This window comes from Drosophila busckii, chromosome 2R (assembly GCF_011750605.1).
Source record: "Drosophila busckii strain San Diego stock center, stock number 13000-0081.31 chromosome 2R, ASM1175060v1, whole genome shotgun sequence".
Taxonomy (NCBI): Eukaryota; Metazoa; Arthropoda; class Insecta; order Diptera; family Drosophilidae; genus Drosophila; species Drosophila busckii.
The window spans coordinates 5,583,676-5,605,489 of NC_046605.1; the positions used below are offsets into that span (position 1 = coordinate 5,583,676).

Below are 21,814 nucleotides of genomic sequence, written 5' to 3' on the forward strand. Positions count from 1 at the left end.
AACGAATATTGTTTACGCAGCGGTAAAATAAACGTACACCGTTGCTGTTTAACCTGGCGTTAGTTTAATTAAACACACTTTTTATTTATTATTTCAGCCAACAAAAACATTCGTAGCTTTTGCGATTAGCACGGTTTTTCCGAACGACGGCTTCACTCACGTCCGTTCGCAACAAGAGCTGAATTTAATTTATTTATTTAAAAAAAAAGTTAGCTGAGTGTGGCGGTGAGTCGATAGCATGTGGCTCAAAGCGGTGCTGTTAATGACTCTGTGCGCTGTTACTTAACAGTGGTGTTAACCAATTTTGAAATTTAAATTAAGTCAACTAAATTTTAACAAAGTTTTTATATATGTTACGTGCTTTGCTTTTATTGTTACAATTAGGGACTTAGGATAACATTTAGTGGCACACAGGACACAATAATTAGACACCTTATGACTTGACTGCTTTCCCCTGGGACTAACTCTATTCGCTCTTGTCTTTACCCTCACTTTTCGCTGTCTCAGCGGCACTCTTTCGCTGTTGTCGCGCACGTTCCTTCAGCTGGGCTGTCTTCAACGTGGCCATCATTTGCGTCGAGTTGTAAAGCCAAGTGCCCTAGAATAGCAACATTTAGCAAATATGAGGACACGTGTCCCAATAATTACTTACAATGAGTAACATGCAGTTCAACAGTATGGGAATGGAAAAAACTGTTGAAATAAACAGTCCATTGCTATCGAAATACTGCTGCTTGGAGAATGTCCGCCAATTGTTTGCTGCGTATTCATTAATACTTTCGGAGAAGTATACAACCAGCACTGATAAAGAATAAAATAAAAAGTTTATGATGGCTGGCAATCAATAAATTATTACTCACATAGAAACAAGAAAAGGAAAACCTGAAAGTTTGTATTATTGCGTGTAAGTAGCGCCGTACTCGTGGTAGCTACATGCAATAGGATTAAACCAATTAGCCATGGATCCTTCCAGTCTATCTGTAATTCGACATGTGAAATGGTGTTGTTGTGATATGAAATATTAACGACTTACGCTCAATAAAAATGACCAGTAGCCAGTTATTTCGTTGACTTCAATTTCACCAGGATGCATGTCGTCTTACGCTTAATAAACACAAACTAATTTAGGAATGTCAGAAATTCCGGCAAACATGTAAACAAAAGAAATATCAAACTCTTAACTTATCGATCAATTTAGCGATACTAAACAAAAAATACCAACAGCTGTAGTAGTTGCAATGGCAGCTCAAACTTTTCCCGTCAAAATCTTTCTTTATAAAAACTATAATTGTAGAAAAAATACTCAAGCTGCGGAAAAAAAGTCTACAAGCATGAATAAAATAATTTGCTTTTTTCAAGAGGAATTAAAACTTCAATGCCTTACTTCACACTAAAAACAGCTTTTTTGAATAAAAAAAATTGTCAGAACTGAAAATTTGCTCCATACGATTAAAAATCACATCGATAGCATCAGTAGTGCTATCGATTTTTTCCAAATATTACTTTGCTTTCACTGACAACATTAACAAATCAGAAAATATCACAAAGAATTTGTTGAAAATCATTCAAAATTATAGTAAACATACTCAAAGCATTATTTAATTGCTCAACTAGCGTGTGTAGCACTTCAAACTGGAAAAAACTTAAACGTGCCCCTTGTTTCAATAGCTCGCAGTGACAATTGGAAATTCGAGCTAATAACAAAGCGAGCGTCGCAGTCGCTGCGCATTTTTTTTGTTGCTGAATGCGGCTGCAGTCTGCTTGGTGCTGCTGGTGCTAGTTTGTATTATTAGTAAATAGATGCGGAATTACCGCTAGCTAAGAATCAAACAGCAACAACGACACGCAACGGCAGCCGGTTCAAAGACAGGCGGCGACTTCTTCACTCCAAGTGTCGCAGGCCTCGCAGCAGCCGTGCCCGTGCCAATCATAGACTCAAATTTAATTCGCTTAGGCGTCGACGGCTATATCAGCAACATATTGCCAAGTCAACCCAGCTCGATATGGCTGTAAAACAAAACAACAATGATGCCAATGAACCAGCCAAGGCCAATGCCGCTGGTAATACGGGAAGTACTGGCAGTGGCAGTGGAGCGGATGCAAAACCGAAAACCAAAACTGCTAGTACTATGTGTAGCGATGACAGTAGTGTAGGCGGTGTAGGCGTGGCAACCGGCAACATGGATGACAATGCGACCAATGCGTCTGCAAGTCGAGGCGGTGACTTGGAAGGAGCCAGCAAATTACCCGAAATGCAGCAGTTCTACACTGTGGTACAGAACTTAAAGCCAGAGGATCAACGGAATCCTGAAATTATCAGCAAGGCTTTGATCCACATTTTGGCACGCAAGCAAATGCCAGAAACCGAAGCAGCGATTAAGCGATTCAGAGATGAAACACTCCAAATGGGCAAAATTCTAGCGTTACCTCATATGCAACAATTACTGCCGTTTTACATGAATGCGGTTTACGATATAATGACAGAATCTGAAGGCACACCATGCTGTGCGGTGTCAATTGTATTCGACTTATTTAGTCCAGAGTTGATAATTGAATGTGTGCGATCGCTGCTGGACTCAAATGCGCCGGATGCTAGCCTACGCAAAACGGTGGGCTTGCTCTGCCAATGGATAATCTGGCCGTTCTGTCAGAATCTCTATTTATGGGTAATGGAGCTGCTGAAGGGACTGCGCGATCGAGAAAAGAATAAGCTGCTGGATCAAATAGCCTTGGATAATATAGAGCATCTAAGCCGCACGCTAAGGCTTCCAGCGATGCGTCCAAGGGCGGCACCCATTGTCGTATACATGCTCAGAAATATCTATCAGACACCAGAAATATTCCACAAGGTAAGCTTAAGCAGTTAAAAGTGTACTGGTTATTTATACATTTTTGCTTTGTAGGTAATGGGTTTCATACCCAAGCTTATAAAATCGATGCATAATCAAGCCCACGTGGATGAGCCAATACGCACGCTATTACAACAATTGGTGGATTTGGCAAATGCGTTAATGATACGCTTTCACGAATATGATGACCTCTATGCGCCCATTAAGCATGAACTGCAAATGTTTGAGCCATCTCCGAATAGTTTGGCGATTGCACGCGAGATGACTGAGTATGGCGGGCCAATAGATCGACGCAATGCGCGTGTCGGTTTGGTTAATCTGGGCAACACCTGCTACATGAACAGCGTGCTGCAAGCGCTAGCCATGACCAGCGAGTAAGTTCAGCAACGGACATTGCATTTCATTGCATTGCTGAAGCTTTGTTTTTTCTATAGTTTCAGTCGTCAGATTTTGCTGATTGAGAGTGGTTCGCAGCTGTTGCACAAGGTGCAGCAACAAATTGCGTTGATGCATCATTCAATGCGCTATGAGTTGACGCCATCGCTGGTGTTGAATGCCACACGTCCACCGGGTTTTACGCCCGGCCTGCAGCAGGACAGCTCCGAGTTCCTAGGCTATTTGCTGGATCTGCTGCACGAACACGAAATCAACAGCGGTGCTGTGGAGAACGCTACGGGCAAAGCTAAAAACGAGGCTAATGAGCAGCAGCTAGTGGCCGCTGGTGTTATACCCTACAACAGCAAGGATCAGCAGCTGGCCAACTATATGCCGCGCTCAAATGTAACAGCTAATGGCCCCACCACCCCCACCAATGCACAGGCCAAGCAGCTGCCGTCAACCATTGACAAAACATTTGCTGGTAAATTGTCGACCACATATAAATGTTTGAGCTGCACCTGGCAGAGTCGCAATGAGGATAGTTTCCGTGAACTGCAGCTGTCCTTTCCCGACGACAAGGAAGAGTGCGGCGCCAACAATTATTCGGTGCAGGACCTCATCGACTACTACTGCTCGCCGGAGCAATTGATTGGCGAGAATCAATACTTTTGCCCCAACTGCAAGAAACTCTGCGATGCCGAGCGTCGCATTGGGATCACTCAGCCGCCGCGCAATCTTATTCTAACGCTCAAGCAGTTTAAGTACGATCAAAAGTATCATTTCCGCACCAAGCTGATGCACAAGGTGTTCCATGACGAAAGCGTAAGTGGCAACAAGTTGTTGTTATAAATATTAAATAGCTGTAGTATCAATTTAATATGTTGTTGCAGGTTATTGTTAAGGTCTGTGCCAACGATTCGCTGCAGGAGAACTGCATGGTGCAGTACGATCTGTATGCAGGTGTGGTGCATGCTGGTTACAGCATGGACTCGGGTCATTATTTCACTTTCGCTGCGGATCAGTCGAAGAACTGGTTCAAGTTCAACGATAGTCTGGTGACCAGCTCTGAGCCACAGGAGATGCACAGTCTGACCTCGCCCAACACGCCTTATATACTCTTCTATCAGATGTGTGGTCGTTCCAGCGATCATGCACCCAATGCCACCATGCATCCAATGGTGCCAGTGCCGGTGGTGGTGCCGCTAGCGTTGGAGGAACTGCCGCGCACGCTGCGTGATTATGTCAAACAGGATAATCGTGATTATCACGATGAGTTGCGCCTGCAGCGCTTTAAGCGCAATGCCAAGCGCAACAATGCGAACAGCTTTAGCAGCATTAGTCGAAATGGTTACGATGGCGATGATGATGATGAACAGTCGCCGCCGCCAAGCGGTTGTGGAGGCAATGATCTGGGCTTGAACTGCAATCGCTTTGTCTACTGATCGAGTCGGCAGTCGTCGTGGTGGGTTAGTAGTGTTGTCAGGCTAGCATATATATGTCTATATATATATCTATATATATATAAGGCGCACGCAATGCGATTGTCATTTGTTTACATTTGTATGCGTTATATACATATGTGTATATGTATTATAGTTCTGTATTTATTTTATATACTACATTGCGAATGATATAACTTTAATGTTATCTAAGTGACATAGAAAATATATATGCATCATATTTAAATTGCCCAATTCCTTAGCTAGCTTCACACAAACACACACACACACACACACTTATACATTGTTGTTGTAATGTTCCTTAAGCCAGCTCACACACACACACTTTTAATTATAAAGTAGCAACTACAGAATGTAACTTCAATTATGAAATTGTTATAATTTTTATGCATTGTTTTTTGTTAACACAAATTTAGTTTTAAACATACATCTAAACGTATATACATACATATATAAATATTATTGCTTACCACATATACAACAAATTCTTAAATCAAATGAATGTTATTGAATTGATGTTTATTCTAAGAGAAGGCCTGAACGCTTATCGGCATTGCTGTTTTTCAAAAACTATTTACCTTTATTTTTGACGCTTCGGTTTTCTTTATTGTAAACTTTATTTATTTTATTAAACAAATATTTTCTTTTATATATTTTGCTATCATTTATTTGTTTAAGTTTATGGCTTTATTTTCATATAATGTTTTTATCGCCGATAAGCTCTACAACAACCAGGGTTTATAATTAATTTCAGCTTACATGCTAACCAAATATTAAAACAAAACAACAGACAGCCTAAAGTGAGAAATACCTATCTTCCAACTCTGGCCTACAATATAAAGTACTATTAACCTAAACTACCAAAAAACAAAAAAATACAATTTAAAACGCACAACAAAGTGTGCTCGTAGACTAAATGACTAAAGCTTTTTTAATACAAAAAAAAATGCAAAGACAAATTAAGTTAAATTTTAAAGTTATTAATTTCCTCTTTGTAAATTTCTAAAATTTATTGTCCACGAATTTTGGTGATAAGCCAACTTATGCATTGTTTTATGCGTTAAGTTTTTGAATATTATTACAATTTAATTGGAATAAATTCATTATATGCTGTAACTTGAAAATATTTAACATGTCTATCTGTAAGTGTATTAATAAATGTATTAATAAAACTGAAATCATTCATAAATTAAGTCTTTTCTCGTAACATCGAAAAGAAAACTCGTTTGATTTGGATAATATAATCGTAAATTTGTGATTTACATATTTTTTTATTGCCGAAACAATTTTTTTAATTATAATTTTTTATTTTATTTAAAAGTTAACAATATCGATAGTTCCCCTCCGATATATTTGGGCGCTCGATTCTATCGCTCTAACATCTATCGTTGCCGCGCTACTCCCACTATATTATTGTAGATGATACTCGCTTGCTGGTTTCTTATGTGGTTTTTGTTGTTGTTGAGCACGGTGCCAATTTGTTTACTCTCTCTTGAAATCGCTAATAAATTAATAAAGCATTTACGCCACCGTCTTTTTAGTCGTCTTTAAGCGCTGGAACTAAAACAACACAGTTAATACCTGGAAAGTTATATTTGTTCTGACACGCGTGGCGCACAAATAAGGCAAATAACGACTTGAGAGCCAAGGAATTAAAACCATTTTTTATAAAGTGTACTCAAAGCAAGAAAAATTATAAAAGAAAGCAACAACGGCAGCTGCAGCAGCTGAGAACAAGAAGTATAAAACTCTTCGCAGTTTATGTAAATACAAATATTTTGTTAGCTTCTGTACGTAAGTTTACTTTAGCAACAATAACAAAGGCCTTTAAAGCGCAATTGATTTATTGTTGTTGCTGGGCCTGAGTGGGCAAGAACTAAAAAAAACATAAAGTGCAACAACAAGCGGGACAGCTGTTTGAGATAAAAGTTTGGCGTAAAAGCTTTCGACGCCCCGGTCAACGTCCTGCGGCCGCTAAAGTGAGGTTATGCACGTGAATAGCGCCTGCTGAAGGTGAGCGAAGGACATTGCGCCTGCCGGCCATAACACGCGCCCACAATATCCTGCGTCATAAGCAATAAAATAAAAAGGATCACAACATGCGCATTTTTCCTGTACGCCTGTCGGCCGTCTCGTCCTCCATGTCGAGTCTGGCCAAAATGTTGGACTTTTACTCGGGCTTCAATCCCTCGCCGCTGTCTATAAAGCAGTTTATGGACTTTGGTAAGCATAATCAGCATTTAATTAAATGTACACACATGTCCTTCTCTTAAGTATTTACATTGTATTTACTTGCTGACAAATTAATTTAGATTTATGTTGTTGTTTACAAAGTATAACAAAGCTTGTTCAGTAACATTTATCAAGCTTCATCAAGCTTAAACGTAAACACAATTAAAACAAAGAGCAAGCGCGTGCTCTCTCTCTCCCTCTCTTTCTCTTACAAAGCCAGCTAAATACTTTGATCTTATCGGCACTATTGCATAATCAATAGTTTTAAACTAACTACAGTATAGCATCGATTTATTAAAAAAAGGGGGCATGCTGTTTATGCCTACGTGACAGCTTAAGCTTGGCTTTACTGCGGAATATTCCCGTTATCTAATACCCAATTTAAGTTCATTGAAATGCCAATTAAGCATTTTATTCCGACTGACTCAGTTGCAAGCAAAAACTGTTGATTATGCAGATCGAAAGAGAGAGAGAGAGAGAGAGAGAGAGAGCGCAGCAGTAAAGAGAATGAGCATAAACAAAGTTGTCATTTTTAAATGAGCCTAAGCTTTGTAAAACTAGTAGAAACGGAAGTTTGTCATAAGTCAGCAATGAAATAAAATACTTGCATTGATAGTTGATAGTTGATTGTCTGTGTCTGTTACACCCCCCTGAACTGACAGACCGCCCACTAGTTGCAGTTGGCGGCTCGCGTGCCGCCCAAGGACATTTCAATGTCAGTTACAATGCACAATAACAATAAAAGCATTATTCATGCATAGTTACAAACATACGTACTTGTGTATATCTAAATAGTACAGGCAAACACTTTGTTCTAAGCTCTAACAAAACCTGCCCCAATAAGCAGCAGCTAGAGAACGTTTATAAGCTAGACAAATGCCCTAGAAATTGATTTAAAATAATATGTGCCAAGTCATATTCTGTGCAAAATAATAACAATGGAAAATTTACAGTTATATCTAAACCAAAACGTAGTATACATTAATTAAATTGAATTTAAATGCATAACACACTAACAAAACAATAGAAAGCAAGCTAATCAGCTGGCTAATCAACTCGAGTTGATAAAACTAAATTAAAATTCGCAAAAATGCAAAACAAAAACAAATTTTTTATCAGCAGTCTGCAGATTAGCAAATTAAAGTTTGCAGATAAATTCAAATTAATTAAAACCTAATGTAACAACTCTCGTTAGTTAATAGCCACAGGGTATAGCTCAAGTGACGGCGGCTTTAAGGTTTTGTATTTTTGTATTTGTTGACTGCTTGAAAAGTTCTCAACGTTTCGGGGCGACACAAATGGCAAGTGACTTGGAAACAATGCCCAACTAAGTGCCCTGCCTAGTTAAGTTGGATTTTTTAGTAGCCTGAGAGCAGCAGGAGGAGGAGGAGCAGTCGGCTATAAATAGCTAAACAAGACATGATGTTGGCTCCTCTCGGGCGGCACGTGAACAATTTTAAACAGGTCTTAGCCATAAATTATGAGTACAGTCGACCCTAGATAAAATATTTATTATTGTTTACGCGCATTTGTTTTGATTTTGTATGGGTTAGTTAGTGAAAGCAATTGTCAACAAGTATAATTTGAACTTCGTGGTGTGTGCGATAAGATTATCAAACAAACCGCTTGGCAACTGTACTTAGTAGCAGGCCTTAGTTAGCTTATAAGCTTGCAATTTACGACGGCTGGTTAGCGTATAAAAAATGAGGTCGACTGCTAAAAGAAAACTGACATTGGAAAACTGTGAAAAGTCACAACTATAGAAACTATTATGGCAAGCATATGTGAAGAATATGTATGCGGCCAGCTAGCTAACAATAATATTTTTATTTAATATAATATTAAGTATACGCAACGCCCATTTTAATCATGTGCTGCGTGGGCTAAATTTGATGCGATAAATAAATACATATATAAACTATAGCAAGATTGCAGCGACTTATATATATAGTCTATGCTATATCTTTAGTTGAAATGACAAACACGCTTTATTTTCAAATGGAAAATTTTTGACGCAATAGTTAAGAGCTGTCGGCTTGCAGAACATTTCGTTTGGACTTTGTCAAACTAATAGATACATATGTATATAGAACTTTGTATTGGCTAAACCGGTGTGCAAGAAAACAAAACAAAATTAGCATAATAAACACGCAAACTATACGTCAAACCAAAATAGAAGAAGAGCAACAACAGCAAATCCAAAAAATAAATAAACACTTGTGCAAAAGACACTTTCTGATAATAATAATAGGCACACGCGCTACAAAAATATATAGAGGCTAAAGATTAGAGCAGGGTAGACCGGCAATATAAGCATTAAGCACGCTCTTTGTTGTGAACTCTTTGTCAGAACTCTTACAAGAGCGTGACATCTGTGTGTGTTTTAGTGTGTGTGTGTGCGGCTGATGCAATAGCTAGCACCAACAGCTGTTTTTAGAACATGCTCAAATCAAAAGAGAGCGAGTAAAAGAGTGCAAGAGGGCTGCTGCTGCTGCTGCTTGTGACGTCACGCAGAATGTTTGCCGAAGTCGTCGCTGTTGTCAATGTAAATGAGCAAGTAATTGAAATGGTCTTTGGGTAATTGCAATTTGCGCAAATCCGCTATGCGCTCTCTTTCTCGCTCTCACACTGACCTTGCCTTGTCGATTGCGTGCTTGAGCTTATTGTAAATTATTTAAAGCATTTGCCAATTCAATTGCAAGCACTCACCTCAACGGTCATTATATAGGTAGTCAACAAACAATTTGCAGTAAATTGAATGCGTGACACGCAGACTTGTCATAGTGTTGATAACTAAATCACTTAACGCAAACGTATAGCGAATTAGAAGGCCAATGAAAGTGAGGCTAAAACGGCGCTTATCAAGCAAATGCATCAAAACTTTTGACAACTAGCAGACAGCTAATGAGCACAATCAACAATTATGCGCGTCTGGAGCTTTATTTATAAAAAAAAATTGCTATAATAAAATAAAAATATCGCAAAAAGCGGAAGGCAAAATCAGCAACAACAAAATCACACACAAGCGCATATGTGTGTGTGTATGTGTGTATAGAGAATAAAGCTCTAAATTTGTTTTGAGGTCAGCAGCTGACGTGTTTACGTGAAGCTTTTGGAGAAGCGCGAGCGGTGTTGGGGTGTGTGTGTGCTGCTGTTAAAGTGCCGCGCGTGTTTCTGATCGCTTTACAAGCGCGCGGCGCGCTCTCCCGCTCTCTTGCTCTCTCTCCAAACAGCCGGCAAGTTCTCGCAAATTCGAATTTCATATTTAAGCGTAGCGCTTACGTTTGCTTGTTTTGATTTTGGTTCGCGCACCTTTATTGAATTTCAAGTCAGACGGCAGCAACGTTTGTTTTTGTTTTTCTTGTGCCTTTGTTTTTATGACTTGTTTTACTGATTCTGTTTTGTTTTCTCGTTTCGTTACAAAATGGCGTCGCACACACTATTATATAAGTAAACAAGTATAAATACATATCAACAATTGTCTGTGTCGCATTCTGTTTGTAATTTGGCGCTCTTTGATTATCGCTTCTCTTATCGCACTTGCCATAGATTAATAACATTGTTGCGGTCATCGTTAAGGCGCTGGCTCATAAAAATAGGCGTGTCTCTGGGTTGGGGGTTCTCTCTGTTTTTGGGTTCAAGGCTTCAAATTAAGTCGTAAACAACTTCGTCTGAGTTCATTGCGCTTATCAATTTGCTTTCAATTGCTTGTTTTTCATGCCTACGACTTTATCGGTTTGGTTTTGTTTTTGTTACGAAATTGTTGACAATTGGCATACACAGCAAGAAAGAGCAGCAGAAAGCAAAGTGCAAAGTATTTTTTTTTTGCTTTATGTGAAAATTGAACTTTTGTTAATTTATATAAACGAGTTTGTTAATGTGCCCAATTTATCAGTTACAGTTTGCGGCTGTTAAAATTCACAATAAACGCTTTAATTAGCACTGTAATCGTAAGTAGTAGAAGGCGTAGATATCAACAAGTGTTTAACAAAACAACAAGATATGGGGCAATGTGTATTCGGCTTAATCATAAAAGGCTAATAGATTTAAAAATAAATACGCTCGTGCATAAGCAAAGCTTTTTGTTAATGCAAATCCCATTAAGAAACAGAACTTAAGTCAGCATTGTAGTCACAAAGTCATAAAAAACAAAGAATAATATATAGCAAAATTTAAACACATGTACATATGTGAATAATGCATACTAGTTATAAAAACTGAACTGCAAAGTAAGAATTTTTGTTTAATACGTACGCTTATAATTTTTCGAATTCGATAGCTGAAATCAGCTTCAATTTGAAGCATAATGTATTTCAAGTGCATTTTTATATTATTTCGATTTGCTGCAATAGATTTCCATACTGCATATAGGCACTGACGTCTTTTGATGACGGTTGCAATATATTTCTTTAGTTGATACGCTTCTGTTAACAAAGAGAATGCAACTTTTATAAACAAAAATGTTAAAAATAGATTTATACTATGGAAATTCTTTATGCATAAATGGCTGTAAATTGTAGTTTACGTTGCATTTGCAGCTTAGTCTAGCTTTACTGTACTGCTTACATTTCTATTATAGAATGCGCTATAATTTATACAAGTTCCGATTCAGCGCATTTTACTAGCCGTATACTTAATATGCATTTTACGCTGATCGTCAATTGAACTGATTAAGCAATGCACTTGTATTGTATAAATTATTATGTATATGTTTGACTGCAAGATTGTTTGCTTTACTGACCCACAAACTGAACACATGATCAATCGCAACTGCGTCTGCAAGTAAATTGCCGATAAGCCAAACCAGTCCAAAGCACTAAAATTTAAACAAGCTAATCAACTTATGCTTTATAATTTCTTTTTACTTGCGCAGGTCAAAATGCCTGCGAGAAGAAATCGTACATATTTCTGCGTAAGGAGCTGCCCGTGCGATTGGCCAATATAATGAAGGAGATAGCGCTGCTGCCGGATAATTTGCTGCATACGCGTTCAGTGAGCGAGGTGAGCTCGTGGTATGTGAAGAGCTTCGAGGATGTGCTGGAGTACGAGAAGGCCGAACCCACGCATGACAATCTGCAAAAGTGTGAAATGAATAAAACAGTTTAATTATATGTATACTAATTTGTTTATATTTATTGTTTTCGACAGATTTGTGCGCGATTTGGATCTCATTAGAAATCGACACAACGATGTTGTGCAAACTATGGCGCAGGGTGTTATCGAAATGAAGGAGAACGAGGGCGGCTTGGTGGATGCGCCCACAGAGAGCTCCATACAATACTTTCTCGATCGGCTCTATATGTCGCGCATCAGCATACGCATGTTAATCAATCAGCATAGTGAGTATGGACCTAACTGGGCTGTTCGAAATTTCGATTTCGAATTTTTGAAAATGGATTAAAAGCAAATCGAATCGATTTTCGAAGCGACCTATGTAAGTTATCTCTTTTATGAACTATTTATTAAACTTATCTTTAATTTGCAGCTTTGCTCTTCGGCGCTAATCCGCACTCGGGTGGTCGGCATATTGGTTGCTTGGATCCCGCCTGTGATTTGTCCGACGTTGTGCGTGATGCGTATGAGAATTCGCGTTTTCTCTGTGATCAATATTATCTGACGAGCCCCGCCTTGGAGATAACACAGCATAGCAGCATTAAGGAGGAAGCATTACCCATACGCACCGTCTACGTGCCCTCACATTTATATTATATGCTCTTTGAGCTTTTTAAGAACTCCATGCGCGCCGTCGTGGAGCATCACAATCATGACAATAATGACACGCTGCCGCCTTTGAAAGTCGAAATCTGTCGCGGCAGAGAAGATATTTGTGTCAAGATCTCCGATCAGGGTGGCGGCATACCGCGCTCCCAGTCCGATCAGCTATTTAAATATATGTACAGCACAGCGCCGCAGCCGTCCAAGTCGGATCTGCATACAGTGCCGCTGGCTGGCTATGGCTACGGTCTGCCCATATCCAGGCTATATGCGCGCTATTTCCATGGCGACATTGTGCTGCTCTCCTGCGAAGGCTTTGGCACCGATGCCATCATTTACCTTAAGGTATTTCATTTATTGTTATGTGTAGAGATTTTTAACTGTTGCCACTTTTGCTTTTGCAGGCACTCTCTGATGAGGCCAACGAACTGTTGCCCATTTTCAACAAGACAAGCTCAAAGTTCTATCGCGCCACTGTGCCCACTGGTGACTGGTCGAATCAGGTAAAATACCCCAAAAAGTCAAAGAAGACGAGCGCTGTTGTCCAATAGCACGATTGCAACAACAAAGTGTGATGGCTGTGTTATGTGTCGGCATCAATCAATCAATTAATCAAGCAAGCAACCAAGCCCAGCAACCCAAGCCCAAGCCCAAGCATTCATATCCAACAGCGTATCCAGTTAATCCCAGCTAGCAACTCCTAACAGTTTCATGTGTAGCCTAAAGTGTTTTTAATTTTAATTATTTCTTATGTATTTTATTTTATTTGCTTGCTTTTGTATTTACTTAGCATTTGGTTAACATTCCAAAATTATTACTCTATGCTCTTTAATGGGGTTAGCTGAAAAGCGTGTGGCGAGGTTTTTTGTAATAACTATTTAGCACTTAAATTCTTTTACACGCTTCATATTTATTGCAATTAATACTATATACAAGTCTTGAAATAATTACGAAATTAGTTTTAAATTGTTAATTTGATTTAAGTGTATCATTTATTTTCAAGCACACACGATTTACATACATTTTAAGTTATATACAAAAATAAACTGTTGAAATTTATACACTATATATTTATATAAATTTAAGTATTTACTATAGCATACTTTTAGGCTGATTAAGAGTTTCTAACTTTTTTACAATTGGGAAAATATGACTCTTGATTATTAATAATAATTTTATTTCGATTGTTTTCTACTCTTTACTTCTTACATTTTCGTAAACTGTTTCTTTCACTTCTAATTCTTTAGAGCTATTCTTTTGATTTACTTTCATTTCAATTAATTTCTTTCAGAATTTTTCCAATCGTTGGCGTTATTTATATGGTTTCTTAAAAAACTTATAAGACTGTGCCCAACTGCCTACGCACACTCAACTGTTTTATTTTTCTTTAGTATTAGTTCATCAGTTCTTGGAACTTTAGAGTGATTCGCTATCACATTAACTATTTATACAACAATTTCAGAGCTCGGATATGACTGCACGCCAGCTAAGCGCAACTACGCCAAAACGCTACAGTGACTTGGAATAAATTCGCGCCACTCTGAAGCTACTCAGGATAATAACCACAAAGCAACAGCAACAATAGTTTTTAATGCACTCACCACCCCTAACTCATAGAGAGCGGGTATAAAAAATAAATATCACTAATGTTAGGCAATACATTCCCGACACAGCAACAGCAACAACATAAAATTTGTTGTATTTGTATTCATGGCAGAGGGCAACGTGTTAAGTTTCTTGTTGTTAAAAATAGTTAATGTCATTATTATTATTAAATTGTTATAAACTTTAGATAACATGCGTATTTTATGTGCGTGGTTTTTGTGCAATAAAACGCAGCTGCTGAATAAAAGATTTTCGCATTTTTTTATATATATATATATATATTTTAGGCACTACATTTTATTTACTTTACATAATAATAAATATTGTTCATTTTGCTGAGCTATACAATAAATTGGATTGCGTGTGCTTTTTATAAAGAAAAGAGTGTGACAGATCGTTAGGCATAGAAAAATTAAAGAGCATAGTATAGTACATAATAATATTCGTTTAGATTTTATAATTATTTTATACAAAGAAACTCTCACATTTAGGGTATAGCGTTTCTTTCACATTATCACGACGTTTCTGACGTTTTCATTTTTGTTTCCATTTAAACTATTTAAACTACAGCAACAATTGATACGTTTAAACAAAGTGCATGTGTGTGTATGTTCGATACGCAAATAATAATATAATAATAGTATAATAATCAAATTCATACATAATATGCAAAATATAAAATTATATAAACAATAATACACAATACACAGACAATATTTATAAATTGCGGCCACAAAATCGAAGCAGGCAAATTAGCGGAATCAACTAAGATACAGATTTTTTTTTGCATAATCGTATAATAACAGACAATGGCTTTAGTTTAGCACCCGCCTTGAATTATAAATGACTTATTTGCGCAAGGGATCCAAGCTCTCCAGCGAGAAGTCATCAATGTTTAGCTGAGGCTGCAAAAGGCAAAGCAAAGAGTTAAGTAATGTTGAACTAGTTAAATTATTTAAGTGCACACCTTAAAGACGCTGGGACCATTGTTCATTTCAAACGGATCGGAGCCAAACAGATCCGTATTGCCATTGAGGCCCGTAATGCCGCTGCCAGTGACCGAAGTGCTGCGACGTGGTGCGGCAATCTTTGGCGGCGGCGCCACTGCAGATTAAAAAGCAATTATAGCTAACTAAATTAACAAACTTTATAGCACATTAAACTTACATAAAGGCGGCGTTATGTTCAGCTCGCTGGAGAAGCCGCTGCTGTTAATGCTCATGTTATTATTATTATTGTTGTTGCTCAAGCTGCTGTTGTTGTTGTTGTTGTTGTTCTGCAGCTTGTGATCATTGTTGTTGATGAACAGCTGCTGGCCAAAGCTTTTGTTGGGCTCAAAGCCAAACAGATCATTGCTAATGGCATGACGTCCATTGCTTAGATTATCCTGTATCTCATCAGCACGCGGATCGAAATCACTGTCCGAATCCGAGTTCAACAGCAGCTCATCCATTTTCTGACTGTTGCTCTTGCCGCCGCCACCGCCGCCACCGCTGCTGCTGCTGCTCATCTGGCTGGACAAATTGCGCGGCGGCACAATGGGCAAGAACGAGCTGGGCGAGACCGAGTGCGTTGATGCGGAGCTCGAGTTGGTATCGATAAGCAGCTTATCATCATCTGTACAAATAATAAAAGAATAATTTTAATAAGTGTATATAATATAAAGATTAATTTTATTACCCAGCTTGCCATTGCTCAACGTGGCGTTGCCATTTAGCTCATTGCTGGGCGCTTCAGTTATATCTTTAATGCCCAGTTTAAATAGCATGGCATCCAGCTCGGCCTTTGGCAATTTATTGGACAGCTCACGCAGTCGCTCCTTGTAGATGGCAATAGTCTGCTGCAAATGCTCAATTTGCTGCTGCGCCTTGTTAAGATTCGTCTTCTCATTGCTGTCCATATATTTTCTGCAAATACAAAAATTTACTATAAAGTTGAAGCTCATAAACTGAGTTAACTAACCTGTAAGCCAAATCAAAGGCCTGGCCAATGGTTAACGTTATGTCCGAGGCCAGTTTGTTGGATATGAAAACAAAACATTCGTGTGTTTCCTCTGACTTGGTGGAGCCATTGCTGCTATTGTAGCCATTGCTATCCAGGCTATCCTTATTCTTAACCGTTTTGGCTATAAAACTGAAGAACTTCTTCACACCCTTCTCGTCCGCACAATACGAAATGTTGTACAATGGAAATTGATGTAGAATTTGATGCGTGCGCGGCTCCTGAATCGCAACACCCTTGATGCTAATGGTAATCTCTAGTTTCTTGTATTTCTCCTGTGTGCCCGTTTCAGCTTTTTTCATTTGCTGTGCAAACTGCAGCTTGCGTATAGCTTCCTTCACCACCTCAATGCCCTTGGGCTGATCCACGCACAGATTACCAAAGAACTGCAATAAATAAGCGAACAAATGAGCGTTGTTGGTACTGCAGTTGGACTCAAGACTCTTACCTTGACTAGATAGACTGCATGGCCGTTGATGAGCTGCTCCGGCGTATGCAGCCAATTGCGTTTGCCATTCTTTGTGTCTTTGCCGCTGCTGCTGTTGCCGCTGCTGCTGCCACTGTTGCCATTATTGTTGCCGTTAGTGCTGTTGTTGCCATTGCTGATGCCATCATTGGAGCCATCAATGCCATCCTGCTGCAACTGTTTCTCCTGCTGTTTATTGCTGTTCTGCTTGTTCCAGAATTTCAGCTGCGACATTTTGCTGACTGTGGTGCTCCCACTGTTGCCCGCTGGCTGGTAAGGCATCTTTGCTAATCCAAACTATGAGCGCTACAAGAGAGCAGAGAGGAGAAGAGAAGTGTTATTTGAATAGAGCGAAACACATGCATCAGATTTCAATAAAATTTGTTGTTTGCCTGTGGCTATCGCTAAATATTGCTGGGGTTTTTCCTCTCTCTCTCTCTCTTCTCAGCTGAAACTTAATTTGCAAAAATTCCAATTGTCTGGGCACAGACTTTATACATTATATATTGTAGCTAATTAACGCTGTTATACAACTTTTTTTTTCGCTGGCATTCTTTTCAGTGGCAGCAAGTGCATCTGCATCCGTCAGAGAAACCAGTTGGCTGGGCAATAAGCTATAAAAGTACATGCATATATAGTATATAGTAACTAACAACTGGACGACAACGTCATAGCCAACACACAACTTTGGCGCTGTCTTTAAGGCCGTCAAAGCTTCAAAGACAATAAGCCAAAGTTTCTCAGAAAATACTGCACAAGAGAGCGACAAAAAAAAAAAAAACAAAAGTAGAACAAACAAAACTGTGAGCTCTGAAGTCATATTTTATTATAAAATACAATAAAAAATCACACCTGGCTGTATACACACACAGGTAGTCGCCAGAGAGACCTTTTGTCAATTTCTCGTGCAATTCTCACATTTCGTGCTGTTTCAAAGTGTCTCATAATTAAGAAAAATCTTGCAATATTATAAAACTTATAGCCGTGCCAAAAAACTGACTGACATGCAAACACAGTAGAGCCTGGCTTAGAGCAACTGCAGCACAATTTTCTATTTTATTTTATGTGTTTTTTATGTTAATTCTTAATTATTGCTTAAATGCAGTTTACTCTGCTGTGCTGTGTGTCTTCTGATTCATGCTAAGTCTACTGGACACCAAATTGAGTCATCAACTCGTTTTACAATTTCATTTCTGTCGCGTAGTAAACATTCCGCAGCAAAAGACACAAACATTGAATGAAAACTTAGCGTTCACTTTATTCAATACACACTGTAGCAAAGTTTGCTTGGTTTCAATTTGGAACTGACACCATATTGGCGCTGGTGGGGCATTAGGCAATGCCCACAACAAAATAAGCGCACAAAAGCGAAAGCTAAGCTTGTAGAGCTAAAATGGCACAAAGCAGCAAAAGCTTAATGAAATGAAGAGTGATAAACACCCTGTATTTGGCAATTGTGCGCAATTATGAGCGTCGACTGCGCTGCTGCGCAATCCAAACAGCAGTAGAAAATAACATATAATGGACAGCAATAAACAACAACAACAACAACAGCTGACAGCGACAGCGACAGCAGCGTCAAACAAAAGATAATGTCGACAAGCCCAAAGTCAAGCTAACTAAAACCACAATGACTACGTCGCGGAAGTCACTAAACGCCCCCACGCCCCACCCCCCCACTCTTACGCCTCAAGTTTACGCAAGCTGCTCGGTTTAGCATGCAGAATGCGTAAGCTTATTTTATGACCACAGATTAGGCAGCGACGCAGCTCTTGTAAAGCAACTGTAAATGCGAGAATATGCACGAACATGCGCAGCCACTATCAGTGTGTGTGTGTGTGTGTAGGCGTTAAAGAGAGTGAGGTAAAGAGAGCGACGCTAGACACTTTGCTTCGTCGCATTCAATTAGGCTTCAGGCTTTAGTTTCGACTGTGTGTACTGACTGTAAAAATTTGTTGTTTTTGCTGAACCATTTTGTTTAGCTCTCTCCATCTCGCTCGCGCTTTAGCGCCAACTCCCCCAATTTGTTCAAAGCACGCTATAATTTATGCAGCTGCTTGATTTATGATTTCTACTCTCTTGACTAGCCAGCATACTTTCTTTTAAGCCATGTCATGGTCACACACACAAACACACACAACAATTGCTATAAACGCAAAATCGCTGCTGGGCAACAAATGTGCGTCTCTTTAAGCCTTAAATATGTTGCACAAGTCGAAACGAGCGCCCCGAAAAACAATCAAATTAAACTTTCATAATTAGCAGGCGCTGCTGCGCTTGCGTGCGGCGTTGCTGCGTGTTTGCTGCTGCTCCAGGCACGCAGTTATTTTTAAATTTAATCAAACACACTGACACACTAATGGCAGTTAGATTGTTCATTTGTGTGCGTGTGTGTAATTTTACATTTGCACTTTTGCTTTTGTTTGCTCTGCTCTGCTCTGCGGTTTCATTACCATTACTATAATCAACTGAAAAATTGCACGCATACCGTTTGTTTAGCAATGCGTTAAATCGCTGTTAAAAATTAACAGAAGTCTCGGCCCCGTCGTCACAGAGAGTTACACTGATTTTCACCGCTATTTGATTTACAGCGGGCACGGACGCCTCACTACGTAACCGTACACGTCGATAGACAGCTGCGTACTAAACAACAAAAAAGCAAAGCTCCAACTTTTTCAAGTCGTTTCGTTTAATTCACTTGCAGTTAAGCTTCACACACACACACACACACGCAAACACATAGAGCTCAGCGGCGTAGTTGCGGGGGGACAAGACAATAATAAACAATTGTTAAGATTGCCGCCGCCGCTCGCTGCTGTGCATACTGCAAAGTGAGAGAGCGAGAGCAAGAGCGCGCGCGAGCGAGATAGCGCTAAATCGAGATTAGAGCGACAACAACAACAAACGCAAATGCCGCCGCCACAGCTGGCTGCTGGCGCAAGTGCGAGAGCAGCACACATTAAAATCTATTGTAGATAATTTAAATTTATTTTTAAACAAAACCCAATACAAAATAATTTGCAATACTTAGCGCTAGCTTGCCAAATCGTATATAAATACAAATACACGTGAGCAATCAATTCAATTCGTGTGCTCTCTTGCTCTCTGTCTCTCTCTCTCTCTCTCTCTCTCTTATTTACGCCCACATGACCTGCGCCTCTCTTACATGACGCTGCAAGAAACGTTAACAAGGAGCGCAAGCGCAACTAAAACGATTTATTTCCAGTCAATTCCGGATTTAGAGAATCTAAATTTGGACAATGGATCACAATTTACATGCATATAGTAAGTAAATACAACTATGGGGGGCACTTTTCACTTGTTAAACAATTTTCGCTAGTTTTACTCGTTTAAAAATCTGAATCTTGCCTTGTGTGCTTATTGAAGAAATTAGTGCAATTGATGCGATGCGGGCGGGCGGGCGTTCGCTCGAATGGACAGGCAGTGGTGCTGGTGGGGGCGGCGGCGAGCGGCAGCGGCACAGTTTTTACAGTTACACGCGATGCACAATGTAAGGAACAACAACAACAGTAACACAAGCTATGTACATTTATATATCAGCAACAATGGCGGGATGCTGAGGCTGGTACACAAACACAAATACAAAAACCGTATATTTTATATTTTACTTTACAGTCTTTTCTGCGCCTCTATCTCTCTTGTCGCACTCTTTTTGCTGTGTACTGCGCAAATTTACAACGAGCTAAGATAACAGCGCGGCGACAGCGACGGCGCGCAGCAGCAGCAGCAACAACAACAACAACAACAACACAATCACAACGACACAGTAACGATGACGTTGGAAATATCCTCATCACCTTTCGGTCCGCCGATTTGTTTTTACCGATCACGCGCAAGAGACTGAGGCTCAAGCTGCCAATACGCCGGAGCCGGACCAAAATGTTATGAGGCCGTTTCGTTTTGCACCTGACCAGGGCTGCGCACACACTCAACGCTCGCTTTTGAACCTGCCAATGCAGTTTAACATTTACCTGTAATCCGCTCCTTGGCCAAACGCAAACTGAACGTTATAACTAATAGCAAAAGCCGGCGGAAAAGCTAACGAGCTGAATATGTACATTACAACAGCCCTGGTGGTGTGTAGTACAGGTAAAACTAGTTATTGTTCGCATAAGCGCGGTGCGGTTAACGCGACTAGCAAAGTGCGCTATTAATTTCAAATATACATATATTAATTCATTTTAATTAAATGCATGTTAAGTAATAAATATTTGATTAAATGCTAAATTATTATGTATGCAAATGCAACACGCTGCTTAAACTCAAATGCCCTACAGTTTCAACTGTAGCTGATTAAGCGTAGTTTTCTCTTTTGTTGTTTGGAGCGCGTATGCGCGCACACACTCGCAAGCATGTGTATGTACGTGTGAGCTCTCAGCTGTTTGCGAGTATGTGTGCGCTTAAAGTTTTACCTGTTGCTTTTCAATTGTTTTTACATTTTACTTGAAAATGTTTTGTAGACAATTTGTCAGACCAATAATGTGTATGGCATTACTACATACGAAAAACTTAAGATTTGTTTAAACTATTTACAGAAATTCAAACAACAGGTGGCCATGAATATAATTTTACATACATAAATATATTTGCATGTGTTTGTATACTTTTGCTAGTGTAAAAACAAAGAGTTGTCTGTGTTGTTGTTTTTGCTGCTGCTGCTGCTGTGGAGAGGGCAGAAGACTAAAGACAAACGTATACCTGTAACGTACACACATACATACATACAAACATATTGTGATACGTAATTTCTTGATGATTTTGTTTTTGGTTGGTTGAATTGCAATAAAACTGGTTTCCTAAGTCAGCCGTATAATGTACAACATACATAAATACATTTGTACATAAATATAGTATGTTGTTATGTATGTATGTATGTTTGTTTGTATTTTACGTTAACCATATTGACTTGTTGCTGTTGGCTGTCGCCTTTGTGGCTTTTGTTCAAGTCGAAATGCATGCCGCGCATTTTTCTCAGTATTTTCCTTTAATTTTGCCACATTTTGACTGCCGTTGCTTGCCACTGCAATTGCATCGTTGGCCCAACAGCGTTGATGCGGTCAAAACCGGCTTAACATGTACACACACAT

At 39.3% G+C, this 21,814-nt stretch overlaps 4 protein-coding genes across 6 annotated transcripts; 2 read left to right on the plus strand and 2 right to left on the minus strand.

Annotated features, from left to right (window-relative positions):
* Window positions 1-355: 355 nt before the first annotated feature.
* Window positions 356-1,298, minus strand: LOC108597366 (transmembrane protein 18). Its single transcript, XM_017983892.1, has 5 exons — window positions 1,223-1,298; window positions 1,034-1,119; window positions 861-978; window positions 653-801; window positions 356-598 (listed from the first exon to the last, which is right to left on the minus strand). The coding sequence occupies exons 2-5, from the start codon at window positions 1,091-1,093 to the stop codon at window positions 467-469; spliced, it is 459 nt and encodes a 152-aa protein (XP_017839381.1). The 5' UTR covers window positions 1,094-1,119; window positions 1,223-1,298; the 3' UTR covers window positions 356-466.
* Window positions 1,299-1,546: 248 nt separating this feature from the next.
* On the plus strand, window positions 1,547-4,957 carry LOC108597365 (ubiquitin carboxyl-terminal hydrolase 38). The gene is made up of 4 exons (XM_017983890.1): window positions 1,547-2,849; window positions 2,904-3,223; window positions 3,284-4,049; window positions 4,118-4,957. Exons 1-4 carry the CDS (start codon window positions 2,004-2,006, stop codon window positions 4,667-4,669), a joined length of 2,484 nt encoding a protein of 827 aa, XP_017839379.1. The 5' UTR covers window positions 1,547-2,003; the 3' UTR covers window positions 4,670-4,957.
* A 1,560-nt stretch (window positions 4,958-6,517) lies between these two features.
* Window positions 6,518-14,471, plus strand: LOC108597547 (pyruvate dehydrogenase (acetyl-transferring) kinase, mitochondrial). 2 transcript variants are annotated; one of them, XM_017984154.2, is made up of 6 exons: window positions 6,518-6,910; window positions 11,793-12,000; window positions 12,068-12,258; window positions 12,405-12,979; window positions 13,039-13,137; window positions 14,097-14,471. In XM_017984154.2, the coding sequence occupies exons 1-6, from the start codon at window positions 6,787-6,789 to the stop codon at window positions 14,160-14,162; spliced, it is 1,263 nt and encodes a 420-aa protein (XP_017839643.1). In that variant the 5' UTR covers window positions 6,518-6,786; the 3' UTR covers window positions 14,163-14,471. The 2 variants fall into 2 exon arrangements, with proteins under 2 accessions (XP_017839643.1, XP_017839644.1); XM_017984155.1 differs by lacking the exon at window positions 14,097-14,471 and adding an exon at window positions 13,926-14,090.
* Window positions 14,472-14,914: 443 nt separating this feature from the next.
* Window positions 14,915-20,613, minus strand: LOC108597374 (PTB domain-containing adapter protein ced-6). 2 transcript variants are annotated; one of them, XM_017983906.1, is made up of 7 exons: window positions 20,076-20,613; window positions 16,689-17,012; window positions 16,202-16,626; window positions 15,920-16,146; window positions 15,407-15,856; window positions 15,207-15,343; window positions 14,915-15,144 (listed from the first exon to the last, which is right to left on the minus strand). In XM_017983906.1, exons 2-7 carry the CDS (start codon window positions 16,986-16,988, stop codon window positions 15,088-15,090), a joined length of 1,596 nt encoding a protein of 531 aa, XP_017839395.1. In that variant the 5' UTR covers window positions 16,989-17,012; window positions 20,076-20,613; the 3' UTR covers window positions 14,915-15,087. The 2 variants fall into 2 exon arrangements, with proteins under 2 accessions (XP_017839395.1, XP_017839394.1); XM_017983905.1 differs by lacking the exon at window positions 20,076-20,613 and adding an exon at window positions 19,195-19,360.
* Between the last annotated feature and the right edge of the window lie 1,201 nt (window positions 20,614-21,814).